We start from the raw sequence: 22,790 nt of genomic DNA, 5'->3' as shown, positions 1-22,790 counted from the left end.
TGGATTTGCGATTGTTACTTAATGTTGGCTATTTTTTGTTCCATAGGTATCTGAGTAACTTTAAGTTTGTAGACTATATTGTTGTTAAAGGCCTAGGTTTCAGTTCCATATGTCAGAATAGACCAAACGTGCCGATAAATTCTGTTTGTAATCTTTCAAATGCTGCCCATGCTAAGGAACATCTTCTATTTAAATCAGCCTTTAGGTTAATCTTTGGTAGTTCGATTTTTTGTTCTAAATATACATACGACTCAACCTTTTCTATAATATTATTATTCTCATTTATATTCTCAGTTAAATTTAGAGATTCGTTTATCAGATATTAAATTTTTAGCTAGATTTATTTTTAATCCTATTTCATTTGATCTTTATTTAGGTCCAATAAAATTTCCTGCAATTATTCTCTACCTTTTACTATTATTGCACATCATTGGCAAATCTCAGATGGTTCAGGTTTTTGCCATCTATCATCATATTGTCATAAGTTCGAAACATCTTTTAGAGCTAAAGCAAATAGCTTTGGTGGAATACAATTTTCCCGTCTAAACTATCTCTAAAGTTTTATTTTTTCTACAATAGTTCAATGCCCTTAGTTTACTTAGTTTGGGGTTTTTATACTGTTGGTTTCCAAATCATATAGCAACGTTGAGAAAAAGTAGCATCTTAGCATTCTTCCTTCAAGCTTTAGATTTTACTGCAGAGAACTTATTCGGAATAAATGCCGATTTTTATCCCTGTAGATAATTTGGGTCGCTGCTTTCTTGAAAAGCTCGAAAAATAATTTTCCGTTCTCAGTTGGAGTGTTTCCTGTTCCCGACCGTTGAAGATTGCTCATATCTGAGATGTTAACATATGGTCTTAACTTTAGGTACTAAGAACGTCTTGTAAAATATTTATGTATTTCAAATGCCAACCGTATGATGTTGTGAAATTATTATTTTTCCTTATAGTATAAGTTTTTCCATCGTGTTATTCTTTGAAATTTGGTAGAATAAACTTGTTGAAGATCGTGTCATATTTCTTGATCAGTTTTATTGTGATTCTGGCGTGTTATGCATAAATATATTTGTACACTGTTACTGATACTATTTGAAGAATACTACGATAGAATCGACGATGGAATTGGCAACCTCAATCTGGATTCTCTTCAGCTCATAGTGTTCACAGGATTTCTTTTTGTTTTTCTTAGCATTTTATTTTTATTTCTTTAGCTTTTGGTATAATTGAAATTGGTCTAAATATTTCTATCTTGTAGCAGAAAAACGTTCATTGCCAGTGACAGAAAGGTAAAGTTGGTAGTAATACAGCATTAGGTACAAATTTTGATATCTGTACGCTGTATCAAGCATAAATCCTCATATTTTTTAGTGGTTTTAGTGATGATTGAGTTGAAATTATAAAGGAGTAATTACGTTTTATTAAAAAAGCTAACAAAATGAACCGTTGCTGCGCTGCAATAATTCCTTTAGTTTTTGGTTGTATTTTCGATACGAGTTTGTAAAATCCGGCATCGTTTAACAGAAACAAAGAGATACGGATTTGGATAATATTTCTAACCTGTTATGGAATTTATATCTACAATCATCAGCAGCGACGATGTCCATTAGAAGGATATATTTGGATTTTTTGTCAAGTCCCGAAACGCGTACTTTGTAAGCAGGAAACATGCGCCTGAAACAATGTCGACATGTCAGAAAATGAGATAATTTTGAAAATAATCACCTGTTGTGGAATTTGTACCGGTAATCGTCCGCCGCGACAATGTCCAACAGTAAGATGTACTTCGCCTTCAGGTCTAAACCTGAAACGCGAAACTTCATTTGCGGGAACATTTGCCTAGAAAAAGTTTTAAATAAATACAACACTGAAAAAAAAAACACTTAATTAAAAAAAAAATAAAGTTGTTCATACATAAAAAGTGTAAAAACTTCTTTTTTATTATAAATATATTTACCACTATCAGTGAGTCCTTAAAAGCAAGTAATTCTGCTTTTATAGTGGTAGCTATATTTACCACTGTTTTTTTTTCTTGAACCTATAGTAATGAGTACTAGACTCTAAGCACAAAAAGTACTTTGGTACACATCTACAATCACAAAGTATCTTTGGTTAAATTAGACACCATTCGACTCGCGTATGCCTGCACCAATCCGAAGGTCGTTGAGTGGTAAATATAACTACCAGTGAGCATTTGAGTATTTTTCATTGAAATATGGGATAATAAAAACTAAAGTGGTGTAAAATATAGTCTAAAAAACGTTTTGCTATAATAAAGTGTAGGTATTATTGATTTTTTAAAGTTATTTTAATCTATTCAACGTTGCCCACAACAGATCTTACCAATTTTTTTTACAAAATTAACAATTATTTTTCATTAATACAAAAACAAATCGAGGAATTACATGTTGTAAGAATGTTAGTGTGCCTTCTCGTCTTTCACATGAAAATGATAAGATCTTTTTTTAAGTTTTTGCGAAAAGATGTTCTGGGTGAATATTGAGAAACGTTTTTTACTGTGTCAAAATACAAAAAGAGGAGATGGCAGAATAACTGGATAAGTTTTTAAATAAAGACCTGGGTGATACCGATCATAATAGTTATTGCCTGTCGAGCTATGAAAGTAATGCTGATGCAGAATATTTTGCTTGTACCCCTTTTGGCTAAGTGCAGAACTTGATCTAATTCAAGCATAAATACTGCTTCTAGTTCAGGCTCAAATATTGCTTAAGCATGAAATAAACCTGAATATCATCAACCAACTCATTTAACTTTTGGGTTTGGATTTGAATAAGAAGACAAAAACCTATACATTATCATCTGACAGTAACTTAAATCCAGATGTAAATGGTCCACAAGGACAATATGAATATTTTATCTTCTAAAACGTCGAAATTCAAGTGACCCAAAAAGACCAATCCAAAATCAGTCTACTTACTTACCGTAGGTATGCTAACTGCAGTTCAAATATTAAACAAAAGAGTACTTTACATTACGCAAAAACTGTTTTTCAATGCATCATCAGAAATAAAGTTTGAAATAAATGTTTTTCTCTTCTACAACTTTTTTTGTGGTGCGTAGATGCAGTGGTAGAAATCTTTACCAGTAGTTTGTAGTACATGGTAAAGGCTCATACACCTACTGGTAGCAATATTAACAAACCAATAAAAGAAAAAATGAGGCTAAAATGTGAATTATTATCTGAAATGAAACATATCTCAAACTGACAACAATAGAATTACCAGACACCTTCGTGATGGATCTGTCATAATTTTGTCGCTGAGAAACCACGGACATGAAGGAGTTTTGTCAGTAGGAAACGTGGCGTTGCTATGATGTTTTATCAGTAAAAAATACTATAGTGAATATTGATAATCAGTCAGTATATTACAATTATTTAACAAAATTTTAATAAGATTCCTTCTATTTTACTTGTTGCAATTTCAATATCACAAAGTATATTATCATAAAAATATATTTACATATATTTAAAACATAAAATATTAAGTGCATATTTCATTAGATTTTCACATCTACAGTAAAATGTAATTATATTTAATTTTATGTTTACTAAAAGTTCTATATTTTTTAGGCAGTAGATAACGCAGAAAAAGGTATTTTGGAAAGCATATACTCATAATGATAAAAAAATTGAAACTGCTCTGTATTTGCATGTAATTCGCTTTGTATTCACAAGAGATGTATAGTAGAAACCCTTAATTTAGAAGAGTGATATCATAGTTTAAACGCCGAATATCCTCAAATTTAAATGTACACAGAAAACTGCCTGTTTTCTCGATTGCAATTTGCGTTTCCTCATAAGAAATTACAGAATATATAAAGTAGTATATTTATTTGTGCTTCTCTATAGTAGACTTGATCAGAAGTTGTTGAATATGCTGTAGATGAAACTGCAAAAGATTATGGTGTCAAAGTTCTGCGTCTACCACCTTATCATTGCGAACTTAATCCCATTGAACTTATCTGGGAGCAAGTGAAAGGAGAAGTAGCACGCAATAACAAAACGTTCAAATTAAACGAAATTAAGAAACTTTTGATTCAAGCAATCCTTCATGTAACTCCAGAGAAATGGGCTAAATGTATAGGCCACATAACTAAAGAAGAACATCGTATGTGGGAACTTAACACTCATATCAAAGTTTTACTAGAGCCAATTATAATTACACCAGGTGGTGAAGATAATTTCAGCGATAGCAGCACTGCATCTTCAGGTTTAGACAGCGAATAATATTTTCTAATAGTTTAATAAGAACATCAGCATAAAAAAACCAAAAACAAAAAAAAACGAGAAGAGCATAGTAAGCGTGTATAGTGTTTGTGTTTAAACACATCAAACATTATTTTTATTTTGTTTTTATAGAATTTTATTTTGTTTTATAGGATTTTATTTTGTTTTGTTTTATACTGTTTAAGTGTTTTGTTCATTTTATTTAATAAGACAATATGGCTCTTGGCGAACACCCATTTAAAAAAAGTATCGCGCCACAAGACATACCTCTGGGGTGGTGTGGAAACTGTCTTAAAATTTGTTTTAAAAAAATTTCATTGTGTAACTCTTTAAGGACGGGTCACGTCAAAAGACGTTTTAGCGTAACTTCCGCGACAGCCGGTTGGTATCAGTAAACTTTCTGCAAAATTACTTCTTTTATATAGCTTTTTGTTTGTGGCATTCTATATTTTTAGGGGAATGTAGGGAATGAGCCACAAAATAGTTATTCATATGTTTATTTATTGACGTTTCGATCTCTATATCCAGAGACCGTTTTCAATTATACAAATGATAGTACTATTTATTTTCTATGGCTTTTCGCTTGTCGTTCTGTATTTTTAGAAATAATGTTGGGAATAAGCCACAATATATTTATTCAAATGTTTAATTTACGGACGTTTCGATCTCTATAAAGAGACCGTTTTCAAACATACAAATGACAGATATATTTATTTTTCTATAGCTGCTTGTTTGTGGCATTCTGTATTTTTAGGGAGAAGGTTGGACATAAGCCACAATATATCTATTTACATGTTTAATACATTGACGTTTCGATCTCTATTCCGTTTTTAAAGATAGAAAAAAAAAGAAAATAAACAATATAAGATTATAAAAATATCTAATAATAAACAAATAAAATAAATATAACTATCATTTATATCTTTGAAAGCGGTCTTTGGATATAGAGATCGAAACGTCAGTAAAAACTTATAAATAAATATATTGTGGCCTATTTCGAACATTAATATTTGAAAAATAAAATATAATTAACGTTAAAATAAAAGTAAGTGTACGTCACTGGATTTCCAAACGGCTTTCCGCATTTCTGGGCCTTTAAACGATGACTCACTCTCTCAAATAGTGAAATTATACTTTAGCTAAGATAATTTTGATCACAAATGTGTATTAGCAATTTTTGTGTGTAATGAACCGTTCTCAGAAACAACGGTTGAACCTACCGGCAATTTTAAATGTGTTTAATAGGCACTCGAAATTAATTTTTTAAATAAACTTTGTATCAACTCGACGGTAAAAATTCGACATCTTTTGATCAGAGTCAAAAAAGCTGTTAAATAAACAAACGTTGCGCGATTTTTGTCATTGTTTACTATTATCATGATATTAATAAATTTTATGATAAACGCATTTTGATTTTTGTCGATAGGACACTCTGATTAAAAGATATTGAATCTTTACCGCCGAGTTAATAAAAATTTTATTTAAAATATTGATTTCGAGCGCATAACTTGCATTCAAAATCTCCGGTCTCTTCAAGTGTTTTTCATGAGAGAACGGTTCATTCTCAGTCAATGTTTTTTGTTTTTCCCACATGTAAGAGGGAGTTTTAAGAGAAGTATGGGGTAGAAGTGGCAAACTGTTTTTTGAAGTCCCAAAATTGATATTTTTAGTAAAATTTAGGTTGTTCGTCTCGTTATTTGAGATCAAATCTCTGACTACTGGACTATTATGGATAACATTAATAAAAAAGAAGATTTGTTCTTAACTTTGTAAAAATTAAAATATTTGTTTTTAATTCTAATGTTATAGGAATAAAGTCATAGGTTTTATCCTATTAATTTTTACTGTATGTATGTTTTCGATAAAATTTCCTCGCATAATAACAATGTTTTAAAAAAATCTTAGCTAAAAGGTATTCCTCGATAGAAACCATCTGCCAAAACATTTCAGGCAACGCCTTTGCTCAGTCAAAAATGATAAATGTAAATCTACAATTCTCGTTTTTATTTGCACCCTATAAAAAGGGCCTATGATGGATTATAAGACAGCTGTCGAAAAATTGAAGGGGAAGCGAATATCGCCATTATAGAGATATCTATATTTGTCTAGGGTGCATTAGGCAAATTTGGTTCTTATGCACTTCGCTGTAGGGGTAAGTAATGGCGGGAGGATGAAGTTTCTAATGCGAAGGTTCGTTTAAAATATTACCTATGGGTAGGTGAGCACGAGTATTTCTTGTTAAGACCTATTAACACAAAAATCTATACAAGAAATATTGTCTATATTTTTAAAACTCATCAACAAATGATATACATTTTATAGTTTATGTAATAGCGAAAGTATAAATATTTGTAGAGGTGTAATTTTTAGGGAGCGGATTTTATCCTAAAAGCATTTAAAAAAATCAGTTTTCGATCCTGTCCTGCTAAACAAATAAGACTGACTAATAAACTTTACCTGCATTTATATGCCCATTTCTTCTGACTTGCCGTTTGAGGTAATATGATTTATGATCTTCACTCTCTTATAGAAGAAACCCTCAATTCAGAAGAGTGATATCATAGTTTAAACGCGGAATATCCTCAAATTTAAATGTACACAGCGGCCCTCGAAAACTGCCTGTTTTCTCGATTGCAATTTGCGTTTCCTCGTAAGAAATTACAGAATATATAAAGTAGTATATTTATTTGTGCTTCTCTATAGTAGACTTGACCAGAAGTTGTCGTACAGTGTAGCCAAATCTTGTTCACAAGTAGTAATTATGGTCATACAAAACCTGTATTCTTCCACGCAGCGATTATTACCGTCATAAAAATACCAAAAAACATGATTTTTTCAATAGTAAAAATTAAGCAGAAAATTGTAATAAAATAAATTTTATTTATATGTTCCGTTTCGTTACGTATTTAAATTTATAAAATAAAAATCGATATTTTAAAACATTATTTTTCAATCGTTTGGCAATGTTGGAATTAGCGAGGGAACTCGGTTTTACAATTCGGATCCAGACATGCAGTAAAACTAGTTTTTATTATTTTTTGCCCAAGAAATGAACGAAGAAAACATTGGTGTTTCTATGGGTAAATAGTGCATGTGTTTTTGTGAGTATATTTTATGTGATAAGTTTGTAAACTTATTGTTGTCAATACTGTTTCATCAATACTGTATTGTAGTATTGATAAAACGTGTTATAGATAATAAGAGTGTTATAGTTTGTCGTTTTATAGTAAATATTTAGTTATATTCTTTGAAATTATTGTATATATAGTATATATCCAGATTATTGAAATGCAATGGACGAAAAACCGAGTTGTTCCAAGAGAAGACAGCAAAATTCTGATGTTGATTCCAAGAATGAAAAGCCGCAAAAGAGACGGAAACTGTTAACGTCCGAAGAAAAGGTAATGATACGAAACGTTTATGAAGGAATGGTCGGCAGAAAAATGGCATTAAACGTTAGCCAAGCGGTCGACATTTGTAGCAGTTTAACAAAAGTATCCGTTAGCTGTATTTATCGTGTACTTAAAAATACATCGGAAAATAAAAAGCAAGAAAAAGGTAAAACTAGAGGTAGGAAAAGCATTGTTTTGGATGACGAGACAAGGAATATTATACGTCGAAAAATTCATTCATTTTATTTTCGGAGTGAAATTCCAACACTGAAAAAAAATTCTCAAGAGCTCGAAAATGATGACTCTTTACCCAAGATATCTCGTAGGGTCTTAATCAGGACCATGCACGTAATGAACTTTCGATACGTAAAACGCAACAGAAAAAGTAGGTATGCTATTAGAAAAAAATGAAATTATTCTGTGGAGAAGAAAATATTTAGAAGAAATACGAAAAATTCGCAGCACTGGATGCAAAATATATTATTTGGATGAAACCTGGATTAACGAAGGTCATACAGTTGGAAAAGTTTGGCAAGATTTAAATGTAAAAAGTAAACGCGAAGCATTTATAGAAGGCTGGTCTACAGGATTAAAGGCTCCATCAGGAAAGGGACGGCGTTTAATCATCACTCATATAGGAAGTGATACAGGGTTCTTTGATGATGGTTTGCTTCAATTTGAGTCAAAAAAAAACAGGTGATTATCATAAAGAAATGACTTTCGAAGTTGGCGCTGGTTTAAGAGAATCTTACCAAAATTGGAATCTGGGTCTGTGGTTGTTATGGACAATGCGCCATATCATAGCCGCAGACTAGAACAATTACCGACGACGGCATGGTGGAAAGGGAGAATTCAAGAATGGCTTACAGAAAAGGGGATTGCATACGAAGAATCAATGCTTAAAATTCAACTACTTGACATTGCACGGTTAAGGAAAAGTGAATATCTTAAATATGTTGTGGATGAAACTGCAAAAGATTATGATGTCAAAGTTCTACGTCCACCACCTTATCATTGTGAACTTAATCCCGTTGAACTTATCTGGGCGCAAGTGAAAGGAAAAGTAGCACGCAATAACAAAACGCTCAAATTAAACGAAGTTAAGGAACTTTTGATTCAAGCAATTATCCATGTAACTCCAGAGAAATGGGCTAAATGTATAGGCCACATAATTAAAGAAGAATATCGTATGTGGGAACTTGACACTCATGTCAAACTTTTACTAGAGCCAATTATAATTACACCAGGTGAAGATAATGACAGCGATAGCAGCACTGCATCTTCAGATTTAGACAGCGAATAATATTTTCTAATAGTTTAGTAGGCATCAGCATAAAAAAACCAAAAACAAAAAAAAAACGAGAAGAACATAGTAAGTGTGTATAGTGTTTGTGTTTAAATAGAATAGTACAATGTTTTGTTACATCCAAAATTATTTTTATTTTGTTTTTATAGAATTTTATTTTATTTTATAGGATTTTATTTTGTTTTGTTTTATACTGTTTAAGTGTTTTGTTTATTTTATTTAATGGGACAATATGGCTCTTGGCGAACACCCATTTAAAAAAAAGTGACGCGCCACAAGACATACCTCTCGGGTGGTGTGGAAACTGTCTTAAAATTTGTTTTAAAAAAATTTCATTGTGTAACTCTTTAAGCACGGGTCACGTCAAAAGACGTTTTAGCGTAACTTCCGCGACAGCTTGGTGGCATCAGTAAGCTTTCTGCAAAATTACTTGTTTTTTATAGCTTTTTGTTTGTGGCATTCTGTATTTTTAGGAGACTGTATGGAATAAGCCACAAAATATTTATTTATAGGTTTAATTTACTGATTTTTCGATCTCTATATAAAGACATCGTTTTCAAATATACAAGTGATAGTAATATTTATTTTTCTATGGCTTTTTGCTTGCCGTTCTGTATATTTAGAAATAATGTTGGGAATAAGTAACAATATATTTAATTGAAATGTTTAATTTACTGACGTTTCGATCTCTATATAAAGAGATCGTTTTCAAATATACAAATGATAGCAATATTTATTTTTCTGTGGATTTTTGCTTGTGGCATTCCGTATTTTTAGGGAGAATGTTGGAAATAAGCCACAATACATCTATTTACATGTTTATTTTACTGACGTTTCGATGTCTAGTACAGAGACCGTTTTTAAAGTTAAGAAGAAAAAAAAGTAAATAATATAAGAATATATAAATATAAAATAATAAACAAATAAAATAAATATAACTATAATTTATATCTTTGAAAACGGTCTTTGGATATAGAGATGGAAACTTCAGTAAAAACCTGCAGATAAATATATTGTGGCCTATTTTGAACAATAATATGTGAACAATATAATATAATTAACGTTAAAATAAAAGTGAGTGTACGCCACTGGATTTTCATACGACTTTCCCCACTTCTACGACTTCAAACGATGACTCACTCTCCCAAATAGTGAAATTAGAGTTTAGAAGCATTTAAAAAAATCAGTTTTCGATCCTGTCCTGCTAAACAAATAAGACTGACTAATAAACTTTACCTGCATTTATATGCCCATTTCTTCTGACTTACCGTTTGAGGTAATATGATTTATGATCTTCACTCTCTTAGTTTTATAAATTTTAAGTTATGATAGGTCGTTTGTTCAATTATGTTGAGAACCGCACTTCTTAATTCCTAGGGTGGGTGATTATTAGGGGTTTATGTATTTTTAAGACAGAAAAATGGTTTGTAATAGAAGACGTTTTCTAGACTTAACCTGGATTTTATAATATATTTAAGTATTTGTAGATTGTATAAATGGGTAGATTTGTAGCATCTTAATGTATGAACATATTCAAAACAGTTCATGTCTCTTAATACCAGTTGAATAGACGGACGTGTACGAACTCATCACTATATAGCCCCTCATAAAATTATTAGACCCTCGGAGATATAGTAAACTGATCACCGGCATCCTTTGGAGATTGGTAAACTCATCACCGCAGATAGGTAAACTCATCACCGGGACTTTATACTTATCTTATATATACGTCTAATATACTTTATATTAGACGTATCTGCCAATCTAAATGGTTTTGAGATCTAAAAATTTAGTTGCATAGGATTTCGATAGTGAACTTTAAAATGAAAATATTTGTCAATATGTGCTATTTTTGTTTATATCGGAAGTAGTCCCAACTTCGTTATTTGATTTTCATTGCATTTTTATATTTCTCATTGAATTCTCGAGATAATTTGTTAAGCATACATTCGGTCTAAGTCTTACCGTTTTGGCGTTATTTGACTATCTTGAAAATAATAGACGATTTTGGACAGTTAGTAAATATAAAATATCTGAAAAATAGGAAAAGCTAAAAACTTGAGTGTGCTATTAGTGCATTGAAGTCGAAGGAAACCTACTTTTTTACACGTGCAAAGCTTTACATTTTATGGCATCATTGGCGGAAATTTTTAAATTTGAAGTAATCAGCAATGCATTTATTATGACAGAATGTATCAAAATGCTTAAGTAGAGCTTCCTGTACTTTATCTTTCAATGACTTGTACAAAGATCCCACAATTAGAGTCCTTTTAAAAGCAATATTTTTACATTTTTTGGTTAGTTTTCGCCATTATTTGTAGGAGTCAGATGAGTTGTTCATTTCATTTCATAAACATCATGACAACTAACCTCAATTAGTGTAAGATACAAAATAATTTTTATTCTGTAATTTGTACTAATTTTGTTTATTGTAGCACCCTGATGATGCAAATAGAGATTTGCGAAAGCTTGGTAGTTTAAAAAGAGTACTTCTTTGTCCTATCTTCGGCTGCACACCCAAATATATAGTTGTGTTTGTAGTCTAACTGATCAGCGTTGACTACAAGCGTTTATCGCTTTTTCAGTATATGTATATAAGGGGTCCAATTAAATTGGTACCATATGGAAAATTTTTTTATTTTTAGTTTTATGAAAAAAAATTTATTCTCTAGTTCTGAATGATCTAGAATTTTAGTCATCAGAATCAGATATTAGTATTCTTCAGTCATTTACGCGGTTCGTTAAACAACATGAATTTAATTAAGACTTGAGAATATCCACAATTCATTTTTTTTTGAGAAACCGCGTATACAACTAAAAAAAAATTTATATCTGATCATTGTATTCTAGGTTTTAGATCATTCAAAACTTTTTATGTAACATAATTATTTTATATAACAAAATTCATAGAACTAAAAATAAAAAGGTTTCACATATGGTGCTGACTTTATATATATACATATAACAATGTGACTTTAACAATTTAATTAGAAATCTCAAAATATAATATCAGAAAAGGTAATCTACAGCAACAAAGTAATATTATGCCTTGCCTACAAGAAACATCTTATACAGTTAACTTAAAGAACTTAATTACACTGATTTTTTTCTGTTTGATCAGGATGATTCGCGAAAACCAGTGCAAAACAACTAAAAAAAACGGTATAACATTTCTACTCACCAGTTGTATGACATTTAGCCTTACACCCTTTCGTCGCACAAGTTCACAAAAGGCAATTCGATTTTTTTAGAGTCTTTCGCAATCAATTGAAATTTGAAATTATTGATAACCATCATTTTTTGTCCGCGTTGGCTCAGGACGTAATAAATTAGCAGTTCACTATCCATGTTGAAGAAACAAGGGCAAATGAAGAGAAATTTTTCTTTTCGCATGATTTTAGGTAGCTATCAATGGAATTTTGTGGAATTCCAAAATAAAAACCAATAAATTGCAGTTGCATTTAAGACATCTGGATTTGGATTATTCTGTGAAATTACCAAAAACTAGCCGTTTGCTGGGATTTTATGGTCTATACCTGATCCAGGCTGCAGGTAGGCCAGTGATCAGTTTACCAATCTCTTAGGGTCTATTTTGAAAACCCTACTTTTATGGCGGTGATGAGTTTGTACTATGTACGAGGATATTTATGGTAATTGGTGATGAGTTTGCGTGTACCCGAATAGACAGACCAACCACATCATTGGACCACAAGTGAAATATTAGCAGAAAAATGTAAAATTGAACAACTAGTAAAATTCCTTAAAGACATTAATATACTTGATATTATCTCATGTATTATGTATGTCGCTAACAACATCAGAGGTTGATGCGACAATGTTTGTAAATAAAAAACAAAGTTCATGTTTCGTTTAGAAAAGGATAAATGAAGTGTTCATTAAAATTTAAGAAAATGTTTCCATTTTCGTTGGTGTTGCTTCAGTCTGACTTACAGTGGAAAAATCGTATGAGGATCAAATAGAGCCTTTTCAAGTTGAAATAATTTGAATCCTAAATAAAGTTGAAATTACTCGTATGCGGAAAATAGTTTTGGCAAGTTGTTACCGAATCACAGAAATAAACTGTAGGCAACAAAAAGAGATTTTCTCAGAAAAACTTATATGGTACGATCATATCAACAAAATAAGTAGAGACGAAAAATGAAATCGAATAATAAACTAGAAAAAAGTAATAAAACTTAAAGTGAACTCCCAATAAAGCAGATCTGAGAGAGAATGAGTGAATGGCAGAAAACCATGGATATTGATAACCTTAACACAAACAAGAGGAGTTTTGGAGAATATTTATAATTCTAGTTAACAGATTTTCAAAAACAAACAAAGCGCTAAGATATAACACTAAGATTATACGGTTTTAATTGAAATAAATCAAAAATATGTACACCAGTTAAGAACGAACTTTACAAATTCTGATTCATTTTACCCCACTTTAATTTATTTGGCGTTGTTGGTGGTTTTTTTTACATTCATGCTCTAACAACAAGATTACCTAAAGTATCAAATTTTTCTCTGATTTTAAAATATTTAAATGTCCACACATGATTTTCGTAGCATCCTCCGACCTAAATCAGTCAAGAAAAATTTATTACAGTAAAATATAACCCATCTTCAAACGTTTTTATGGCCATATAAGTATCAGGTTTCTTCATAAAGCCATATGGTCTACCTTATGCTGCAGATAACTCCTGAATACATAAGTCGTAATCGGCCTACCCTTCATGAACCGTTGACCTTAAGACCGTTGTGATAAAGTTAACAAGAATACCGATAATAGGAAATGTAATATCTCGATAGAACACGTCTTGTTAATAATATATAATATATGTATAAATTAGTTTATAGATAACTTTGAGATTTATGATTTTCCTAGTTTCAACGTTTAGGTTTCTTGCAGTTTTTGATTTATTCCGTCGTTAGTTACACAGCTTGATAATTAGTGAGTAATATCGTCTTATATTATGGTTTATAAATAAAATCGAGCTTAGAAGTTGTAGTTTAAAGCATATTGTTTAAAAGTATATATAGTGCAAGAAAAAAATTGCTTCAGAGCCATATCCAAGTAAAAATTTTGTTAGCGATCAATCGATTCAGTCTGTTTAGCTCAGTGTTCCTCGTGTATGTTTTTACTCTTTTATTATTTTTATATCAGCTTTTTATATTTTACTCCAGTATCAGATCGGCTCTTATTTCTTCAATTAATTCTACAATTACAAACAAACACAAGTAAACTAAATATCATACAGATCTATGCACCTACTGCAGATAAATCCGAGGACGAAATTGAACAATTCTACGAAGAAATCAATCAAGTATTAAAATCGACGAAACCACGAGACATTACCGTAATTCTAGGTGATTTTAACTCAAAAATTGGTAAAGGAAAAAGTGGACAACATGTAGGAGAATACGGACTCAGTAAAAGAAATGAACGAGGTGACAGACTACTTCAATTCTGCCAGGAGAATAACATGATTGCATCTAATACATTCTTCAACTTACCAAAGAGAAGACTTTATACGTGGAAATCACCCCAGGACAATGGCGAAAGAATAATTCGAAACCAGATTGATTTTTTACTGATAAACGAACGATACAGAAACTCCTTAAAATCCGTTAAAGCTTACCCAGGCGCAGATGTCTTTTCAGACCATAACCCTCTAATAGCGCAAATGAGTATTAAACTAAAAAGATTGGAGCAAAAAAGAAGAGCAAATCAGATAGACATCAGTCATTTATGTAACCTGGAGGTAAAGGAGAAACTGCAAAAATGTATTAATAATAATTTCAAAATACTTCATGACAAAGAAACATCTCAGCCAACGAACAACATAGATAAAAAATGGCAAAACGTAAAAATGGCGATAACAGGTCCTATGAAGAAAATTCTGACTAAAGAAAAACCAAAAATAAAGCAAAGGTGGATGACTGATAAGATCCTTCTTCTCATGGACAATCGGAGAATAATGAAAGGAAAAAACGAACAAAGGTATAAACAAATACAGAAAGAAATCAAAATAGAAATCAGAATAGCAAAAGAAGATTTTTATAAAAGAAAATGTAAAGAAATAGAGCAATTGCAGGCAAAACATGATATTTTTAATGTACATAAAAAAGTGAAAGAACTTGCAGGTACACAAAAACGTAAGCAGCCAAATACCCTGTATAATGTCAACGGAAACATAATAACAGAACTAGAAGAACAGTTGAAGACATGGAAAAACTATATTAAAGAACTCTTTGCAGATGATAGACAACAATCTGAGCTAAGTAACATACAAGGAGACGAAGGTCCAGAAATAACGGAAGAAGAAGTAATGTACGCACTAAAAAGAATGAAAAATGGTAAAGCCCCAGGTCCAGATGAAATACCAACGGAAATCCTTAAACTAATAGAAAAAGACTCGATTCACATTTTAGTTAAACTTTTCAATAGCATTTATACATCAGGAAAAATACCACAAGAATGGCTTTTATCCACCTTTGTTACTATACCAAAAAAGATAAATGCCAAACAATGCAGTGATTACCGTACAATTAGTCTGATGAGCCATGTACTGAAAATATTTCTGAAAATTATACACCCTAGAGTACACAGAAAACTGGAAATGGACATCAATAATACCCAGTTTGGATTCCGAAATGGACTTGGAACAAGAGAGGCGTTGTTTGCACTGAACGTTATGTCTCAAAGATGTCTTGACATAAATCAAGATGTATTCCTGTATTTCATAGATTACAACAAGGCCTTTGATAAAGTGCGGCATGATCACCTAATCAGACTCCTGACAGAAAAGAATTTAGATAAACGAGACATCCGACTAATAGCAAATATGTACTACAATCAGAAAGCAGTAGTGAGAGTAGAGAATAATACCACTGAAGAAATTGAAATAAAGTGAGGTGTGAGACAAGGGTGTATACTGTCACCAACCCTGTTTAATCTCTATTCCGAAGACGTAATGAATAGAACACTCTCTGAGTAATCCGTACGTATTAAAATAAATGGTGTTAGTTTAAACAATCTGAGATTTGCCGACGACACCGTTCTGATCGCAGAAACACTTGAAGAGCTACAGACATTGGTGAATAAGATAGCAGACTGCAGCGAAGAATAAAGGACTATCTTGGAAATCAACACAAAATGTCCAAAATTTATATTTACACAATGAAATTATCGATCGAGTTAGCAAATACAAATATTTAGGCACTTTTATAAATGAAGACAACGATAGCTCAGCAGAAATCAAAATAAGAATAGAAAAAGCCAGATCCATATTCACTAAAATGAAGAGAGTGTTCTGCGGAAGAAATTTGAGCCTTGAAATGAAACTTCGCCTGATCAGATGTTACGTACTTTCTGTGCTGTTCTACGGATTGGAGTCATGGACGTTGAAAAAGATTGATACCAAAAAATTAGAGGTATTTGAACTGTGGATGTATCGCAGAATCCTGAGAATATCATGGACCGAGAGAGTCACAAATGTCGAGGTCTTGAGAAGAATGAATAAAGAAAAAGAAGTCATATTTACGATGAAAAAACGAAAACTGCAATACTTGGGACACATTACAAGAGGCGAAAGATATGAACTGCTTCGAATAATTATGCAAGGAGAAATAGCAGGAAAAAGGTCCATAGGAAGAAGACGAAACTCCTGGCTAAAGAATCTACGGGAATGGTATAGCTGTAGCAGCAACGAATTGTTTCGGTCAGCAGTTTCGAAAATACGTATAGCCCTGATGATCGCCAACCTTCGGAACGAAGATGGCACTTGAAGAAGAAGATATCAGCTTTATCAGTATGAAATAGAGAGTCACACGTTCTCAGAGATATATAATATGAAAATATCCTTACAAGTTACAAGCCTATGTCATGTAAGCACTTGGGGTGCAACAAGATTAACATCAATCAAATTTGGTTAAACAAAGTAACCGAAAAGCTGGTAAAACAATGAAATTTTATATTATTATAAAAACACAGTTAAATACGAAGCACATAATAAACATCATCATTGCTGTTAAGGTCCTAGTTGAACCTTCCTAAGTCTATTTCCCTTTTCGATCCTTTTCTTTCAGCTTGGTGAGGGTTTGTCACACCAATTTTCCTGACAACCTTTGTCCCGCATTTTCCTGACAACCTTTGTCCCCGACAGCGAAATTTGCTACATGGGACAGGATAGCGATTTTTCTGCGGAACTGCACGTATTTTCACTTCAAATTATTAAAGAGGTCCTCAAGTAAATACAATCAGGAGGGAAAGTTATGCGAAAAAATGGATGCGAGACCCTTAAAGATGGAAAAGCTTCCCTATAGGTTAAGTACCACCACATACCTAACTATTTAGAGTAGTAAAAAATAAAATTGTCATTGCCAAAATCATTGCCAACATTTATCCATTCGGCAACGAATAGGCACTGAAGAAGAACAATGCTTACAGCTCAATGTGGTTTCCCATATATTTAAGTTACAATAAATTCCAAATATCGAATCTTTTTTACTCCAAGTAAAGTATCGACTTTGGGGTCTGACTAATTGACTTGTTTTCCTTTTTGCTGTGGCCATGACTAGCTGATATTTGTTAAAGCATTGTTAAATAGTCGAGTAAAGTAAAATGTACGTTGGCGCCATTTTGTTAGAAAAAAGGCGACGTGATAAGATAGGTACCTCGGCGTAATTAAAATGTACATTGATAAAGTACTCGCTGATAACGTACTCGTAAGTAGTAATTTATCGAAAGGGTAATGTGAATTATGTTTGTGATGTTTTATACAATTCAGGACGAATATATTTACTCCATTACAAGAAAGTATGTATATTTAGTAAGTGTAGTACTCTACTGATTTCACAATTTATAACAAAAATAACAGTAATTCGATAGGTGTACAGTGTATGGACTTAAAAATCGAAAACCTCCAATAACTGCACCTTCAATAACTAGATTAATTCGTCATAGATACTCAAATATATTTAAACAAAGATATTTAAAGATATTTAGTTGAAATGTTTTCTGTTTTTAGCTATTAGCTTCCAATCTCTGATACTTTCCATCACTACATCTTTACATTTGTTTCTTGGTTTTCCTCTCTTTTTTTGCCCTCAGGTACTCTCCAAACAATATTCTTGACGAGTCTATTACCTTGCATTTTTTCTAAATGTCCGAGCCATTCTAGTCTACGTTTTTTCACCACTTTTGTTATTTTAAAGTTAGCATACAATTGCTACACTTCTGCGTTAGTTTGTCTTCTCCATTCTCTCTCTACTACTTTTCTGCAAAAACATTTTGCGAAATATCTTTCTTTCCCATGCTTCCAATTTATTCTGTATAATTTTGTTCATAGTCCATGTCTCGACGGCATTGTGGGTCTAATTATAATTTTGTATACTCTTATTTCTGTATTACGAGATATATCTTTGATTTCAGTTTCTTCCTTACATGTCTGATCAATACGAGTACCTAAGTACATATATTCATCCACCTTCTCGAATTCTACAACTGATCCATCCCCCACCTCCAATTTAAAGGAGCCCCTGGTGTTTATTCCTTTTTTGTTCGAGATTTCCATGTACTTTTATTTATTAATATTAACTTTCAGTCCCATTTTAGAGCTTTCCTGGATCAGTCTTTTTGCTATGCTTGCCAGTTTTATTTTCATTTCTTGCAATGAGAACCACATCATAAGCGTATGCTAAGCATTAATGCACTTTGTATAAAATAGTGCTGGACCTATTTATCCCACTAACACTTACAATTTTTTGTAGAACTATATTAAATAGCAAGGTAGACAACGGGTACGTCATCGAACACCTTTTTTCACTCTGAATTCTTCTGAGACTGTACCGTTGCATTTTATAGAACAAATGGTTTGTCTAATTGTCATTTTTACCAATCTAACTATTTTTTCTTGTACTTGGAATTCTTTTAGCGTTTCTATTTATTTGTTTCTGTCTATTGTATCGTAGGCAGCTTTGTAATCAATAAAAAGTACTTATGCTGAAATGTTGTATTCATAGCAATTGGTCAGCATGTCTTTTAGCATAAACATTTATTCAGTTGTTGATCTTTTCTTACGAAATCCTTCCTAGTATTGTCATAGATTCGTCTCTAGATATATTTCTAATCTTTTCAGTAGTATGGCGAGCACTGTATATATTACCTCTAACAAAGATATTCCTCTATAGTTTGCGCATTCAGTTCTATCTCCCTTTTTGTGTATAGGAATTATAATGGACTTGTTCCATTCTTGAGACATTTCTCCGGCATCCCACACTTCTAGTATTAACTCACTAAGTTGTTTATTAGTCTCTCCACCATATTTTAAGTTCTCTGCCACAATGCCGCTCTCCCCGGGACATTTTTGATTTTTCATATCTTTTATTATTTCTTAAATTTTTTCTCTTTTGGGGGGTTGGTATTTCCTTTATTATTATTATTTAAGATTTAGAAACATTATAATTTTCTTCAGTTGTCAATCCGTCATTTAACATCTCATCGAAATATTCTTTCCATATTTGGTCTTCGTCCACTATCAGGTTTCTTTGCTTATATTTTACATTCATCGTTCTTCCATGATACCCTGTTTGGTTGAACTTCGTTGAAATAACTCATCTAAAGGACCTGGATTAGTGGTGAATATTTTGCTTTTTAAATATACTCGCAAAAAGTAATCTAAGTGGGATAAATCATGAAATCGTAGGGGTCATTCAATAAATCGTCATTTTCCAATCCAAAATTTTTCATTCAAATACTAGTCACTAAAGTTTAGAGGTGTAGGAAAAGATTTACCTTTTGCATTTAAGGACTTAAGAAAAAGCCATCTGTAATGTTTCGAGTTCAAAGATGTAAGAAGCCTTGAAACACCCAAACATTGATTGATGGGATTCTGTTACAGATTATTATAAAAATATGTAGAGACAACACACTAGAAAGGATTGGGAAAGGGATGCAACAAGTTTTCTCTTCATTTCATCTATATGTAGAAACTGGGGTTAAAAGTTCGAAAAGGCGTGTCTATACATGTACAATATAAAATCGATTTCATTTAGTTTTGTAGACGATCCAGTTTTGTTATGTACGACTTTTGATTCATATTATTCAGAATACAAGACGAAAAGACTATATGATGAATAAAAACAATGGGGATTACACACGTCTGTGGAAAAAAACCGAATTAGTAAACAGAGATGCTAGATTTCATGTGCTAGTTAGCAATGACGTAAATATTTTGCTCTTTTCTTTTTCTTTTTGTGAAGACAATACTCTGTATGTTTTTCAATGTGCCCTTAGTAAGTTGTCGTTCCATCGTTTTCGTGGTCTTCCTACTGATCGTCTTCCTATTGGGGAACCGTCTCTTGCCGTCTTTACTACTCTATTTGTTGTCACTCGGCATATATAATCGTTCCATTCTACTCTTCTATTGTTTACCCAGTTCTTTATGTTCTCCACCTTACATCTACATCGTTTATCTGTACTTTTAGCTATGTCCCATAGTATCTTACCTTCAATTTGTCACGAGTTTCCATCTCTGCTGTTTCTAACATTCTCCTGGTGATTTTCTATTTTTTAACTTCCTTAATGCTTCCTTTAACTCTCCCTTCTTAATGAGGAAGTAAAAGCTCAAAAAACGAATTGTTTCGGTCAGCAGTTTCGAAAATACGTATAGCCCTGATGATCGCCAACCTTCGGAACGAAGATGGCACTTGAAGAAGAAAAGCTCAAATAAATGCTGAAAAAAAAACAGTGATGAACCTTAAAAAAAGCAGTTGGAGACCACCGGAAAGAAGAAAACATAGAGCCTTCAGGTCATGGAGTGTGAACATCAAAAGGGCAATGAATAACCAAAATCTACGAGAAGAGTATGTCTTGCATAAAGAGTATTGTTGTATATTAAGTATTCTTGTATTTTTTAAAATTTTTAAACTTTTAAAGATTAGTTGTAGTATTCTGTATCAATTTCCTCTCACTATGTGTCCCACGTGAGAACCTGGAGAAGATCGGCACAGGACCGCCAAGGTTGGAGTCATAGTTTGGAGGAGGCCATTTGGGCTGTAGCGTCATCGAAAAGAGATATGTTCCAAATGACATTTTTTTAGTCAAATTCAATTCTATTTACGCCTAATACTTTTAATAGCAACATTTCTGCTCCATACAAAAGTACAGACCAAAAATTGCTACAAATTTGTAACTATACCCGTAATAAATAATTAATTTCAACTTAAAACCCTTACCGCGTATTCCCTAATAATCTTTTTTGTTGTGTTACGTCAAATAAAACAAAGATTGTTGAAGTACCAATTTGTTCTCTCAACATTAGGCTTCTAAAGTTCTTACCTACTATAAAATCGTTATTAAATTTTTGAGGAACGTGTCACGACTTTTAGCCAGAAATACACATACTTAACCACTGATTTCAGATAATACGGCGATGGACCACGATACATCTTCATCGTCTGGAGAAAAATTTCTTCTATCATTAAATAAAAGTTAAAATCAACTTACCTCCCAATATCGTGCGTAAATGTCGGATAATTTACATAATATTCATATCCATACAGACGTGTATAATCACGATGAGTTTATCATATTTGATTTACTAACGAAATTATATGGCTTGGCGTTAAATTGAGTTTTTTCTATGCAGACACTCGGTGTTTATATTGATCCACCACAATGTCAGTAGAATATACTGTATTAATAGAAATTTGTAATTGGAAAAATTACAGAATTAAAGTTGTTGCATAAAGGATTGTGGATGGAGTTAATTATATACACTTTTAGAAGAATGCACCATATGAGATATATTATACAAAGTTATTCAAACATGCTACTTGGTATTTTTTTTATTTATAAGTATGCTACTAGTGGTGTTTATTTTTAAATATTTAATAGCACTTTGCTTAAAATGTTCTTCTTCTTCTACTTTTTGTAGTACTATGTCGCGTATGTATGAAAACTGAGATTTTGTTATATTTGACTTTAAAAGCTAGTAATCTATCAGTACTAAAGTGGTCTATATCTAAATCTCAAAGTCCGTAAAATAATAATGTACCACTTTTACTTTTGAGGAAATTGAAATTTGTTAAAATTCGTAAGGGGTCTATGTAACACTATGCATCATAGATCTATTGATTTCGACCAAAGTAAAAATTTGGTAGATCGTGTTAAGTGTTAATGTGAAAAATGACTACGAATATTTCAATAAGGTCTCGTACACGCAGACTAGTGAAAGCTGCGAGACAATTTCACGCCGAAACTGATTAAGGTTGATCTGCACCCCCAAAAGACAAACTGTAAATTCAAAAAATTTGAAAAAATTTGAGAAGGTATATGTGATAACTAGAAGTATTTTGACAACTTTTAAGCAAACTTCATGTTTTCATTTTTGATAAAACTCAAAAAAACTACTTTTTTCCAAGTATAAAGCGGGAAAACCAAACATAGGATTTTGTTAATTTTTTTACAGCATCAAGTTATAATTATAAGAAATACTTATGAATTTTTTGAAAATTTTTGAATTTACAGTTTTGTCCCAATAGGAAAAAATAATATGTTTCGGCTTATAATAAAGTTACCGGTAAGAAACCGAAAATTTTTTTAATAACAACATATATAAAACTGTGAAAGTGGAAAATATTTGCAATAAAACGTTAAATATAATGTAGGGAGAATCTGAAACAATGGTAGTATTTATCATCGATAGATAGCATTACGTTCGGCTTCGAAACGCTTCAAACTAAACGTCATACTAACAGGGTTGCCATATCAATTACTTTGTACAACACTTTGGCAGATTATAACAAAATTTAATATAAATGTTATCGGTTTGAATTTTGA

At 31.9% G+C, this 22,790-nt stretch overlaps 1 protein-coding gene across 1 annotated transcript in view; it reads right to left on the bottom strand.

The window, feature by feature from the left end:
- LOC140436395 (optomotor-blind protein-like) overlaps window positions 1-22,790 on the bottom strand; it is a 349,186-nt gene that overhangs the window by 199,868 nt on the left and 126,528 nt on the right. Inside the window, 1 exon segment of the mRNA XM_072525156.1 lies at window positions 1,723-1,836. Coding sequence (XP_072381257.1) covers window positions 1,723-1,836 — 114 coding nt within the window.

The sequence above is a fragment of the Diabrotica undecimpunctata genome, chromosome 3 (assembly GCF_040954645.1).
Source record: "Diabrotica undecimpunctata isolate CICGRU chromosome 3, icDiaUnde3, whole genome shotgun sequence".
Taxonomy (NCBI): domain Eukaryota; kingdom Metazoa; phylum Arthropoda; class Insecta; order Coleoptera; family Chrysomelidae; genus Diabrotica; species Diabrotica undecimpunctata.
This window is presented reverse-complemented; position numbering and strand designations above follow the sequence as displayed.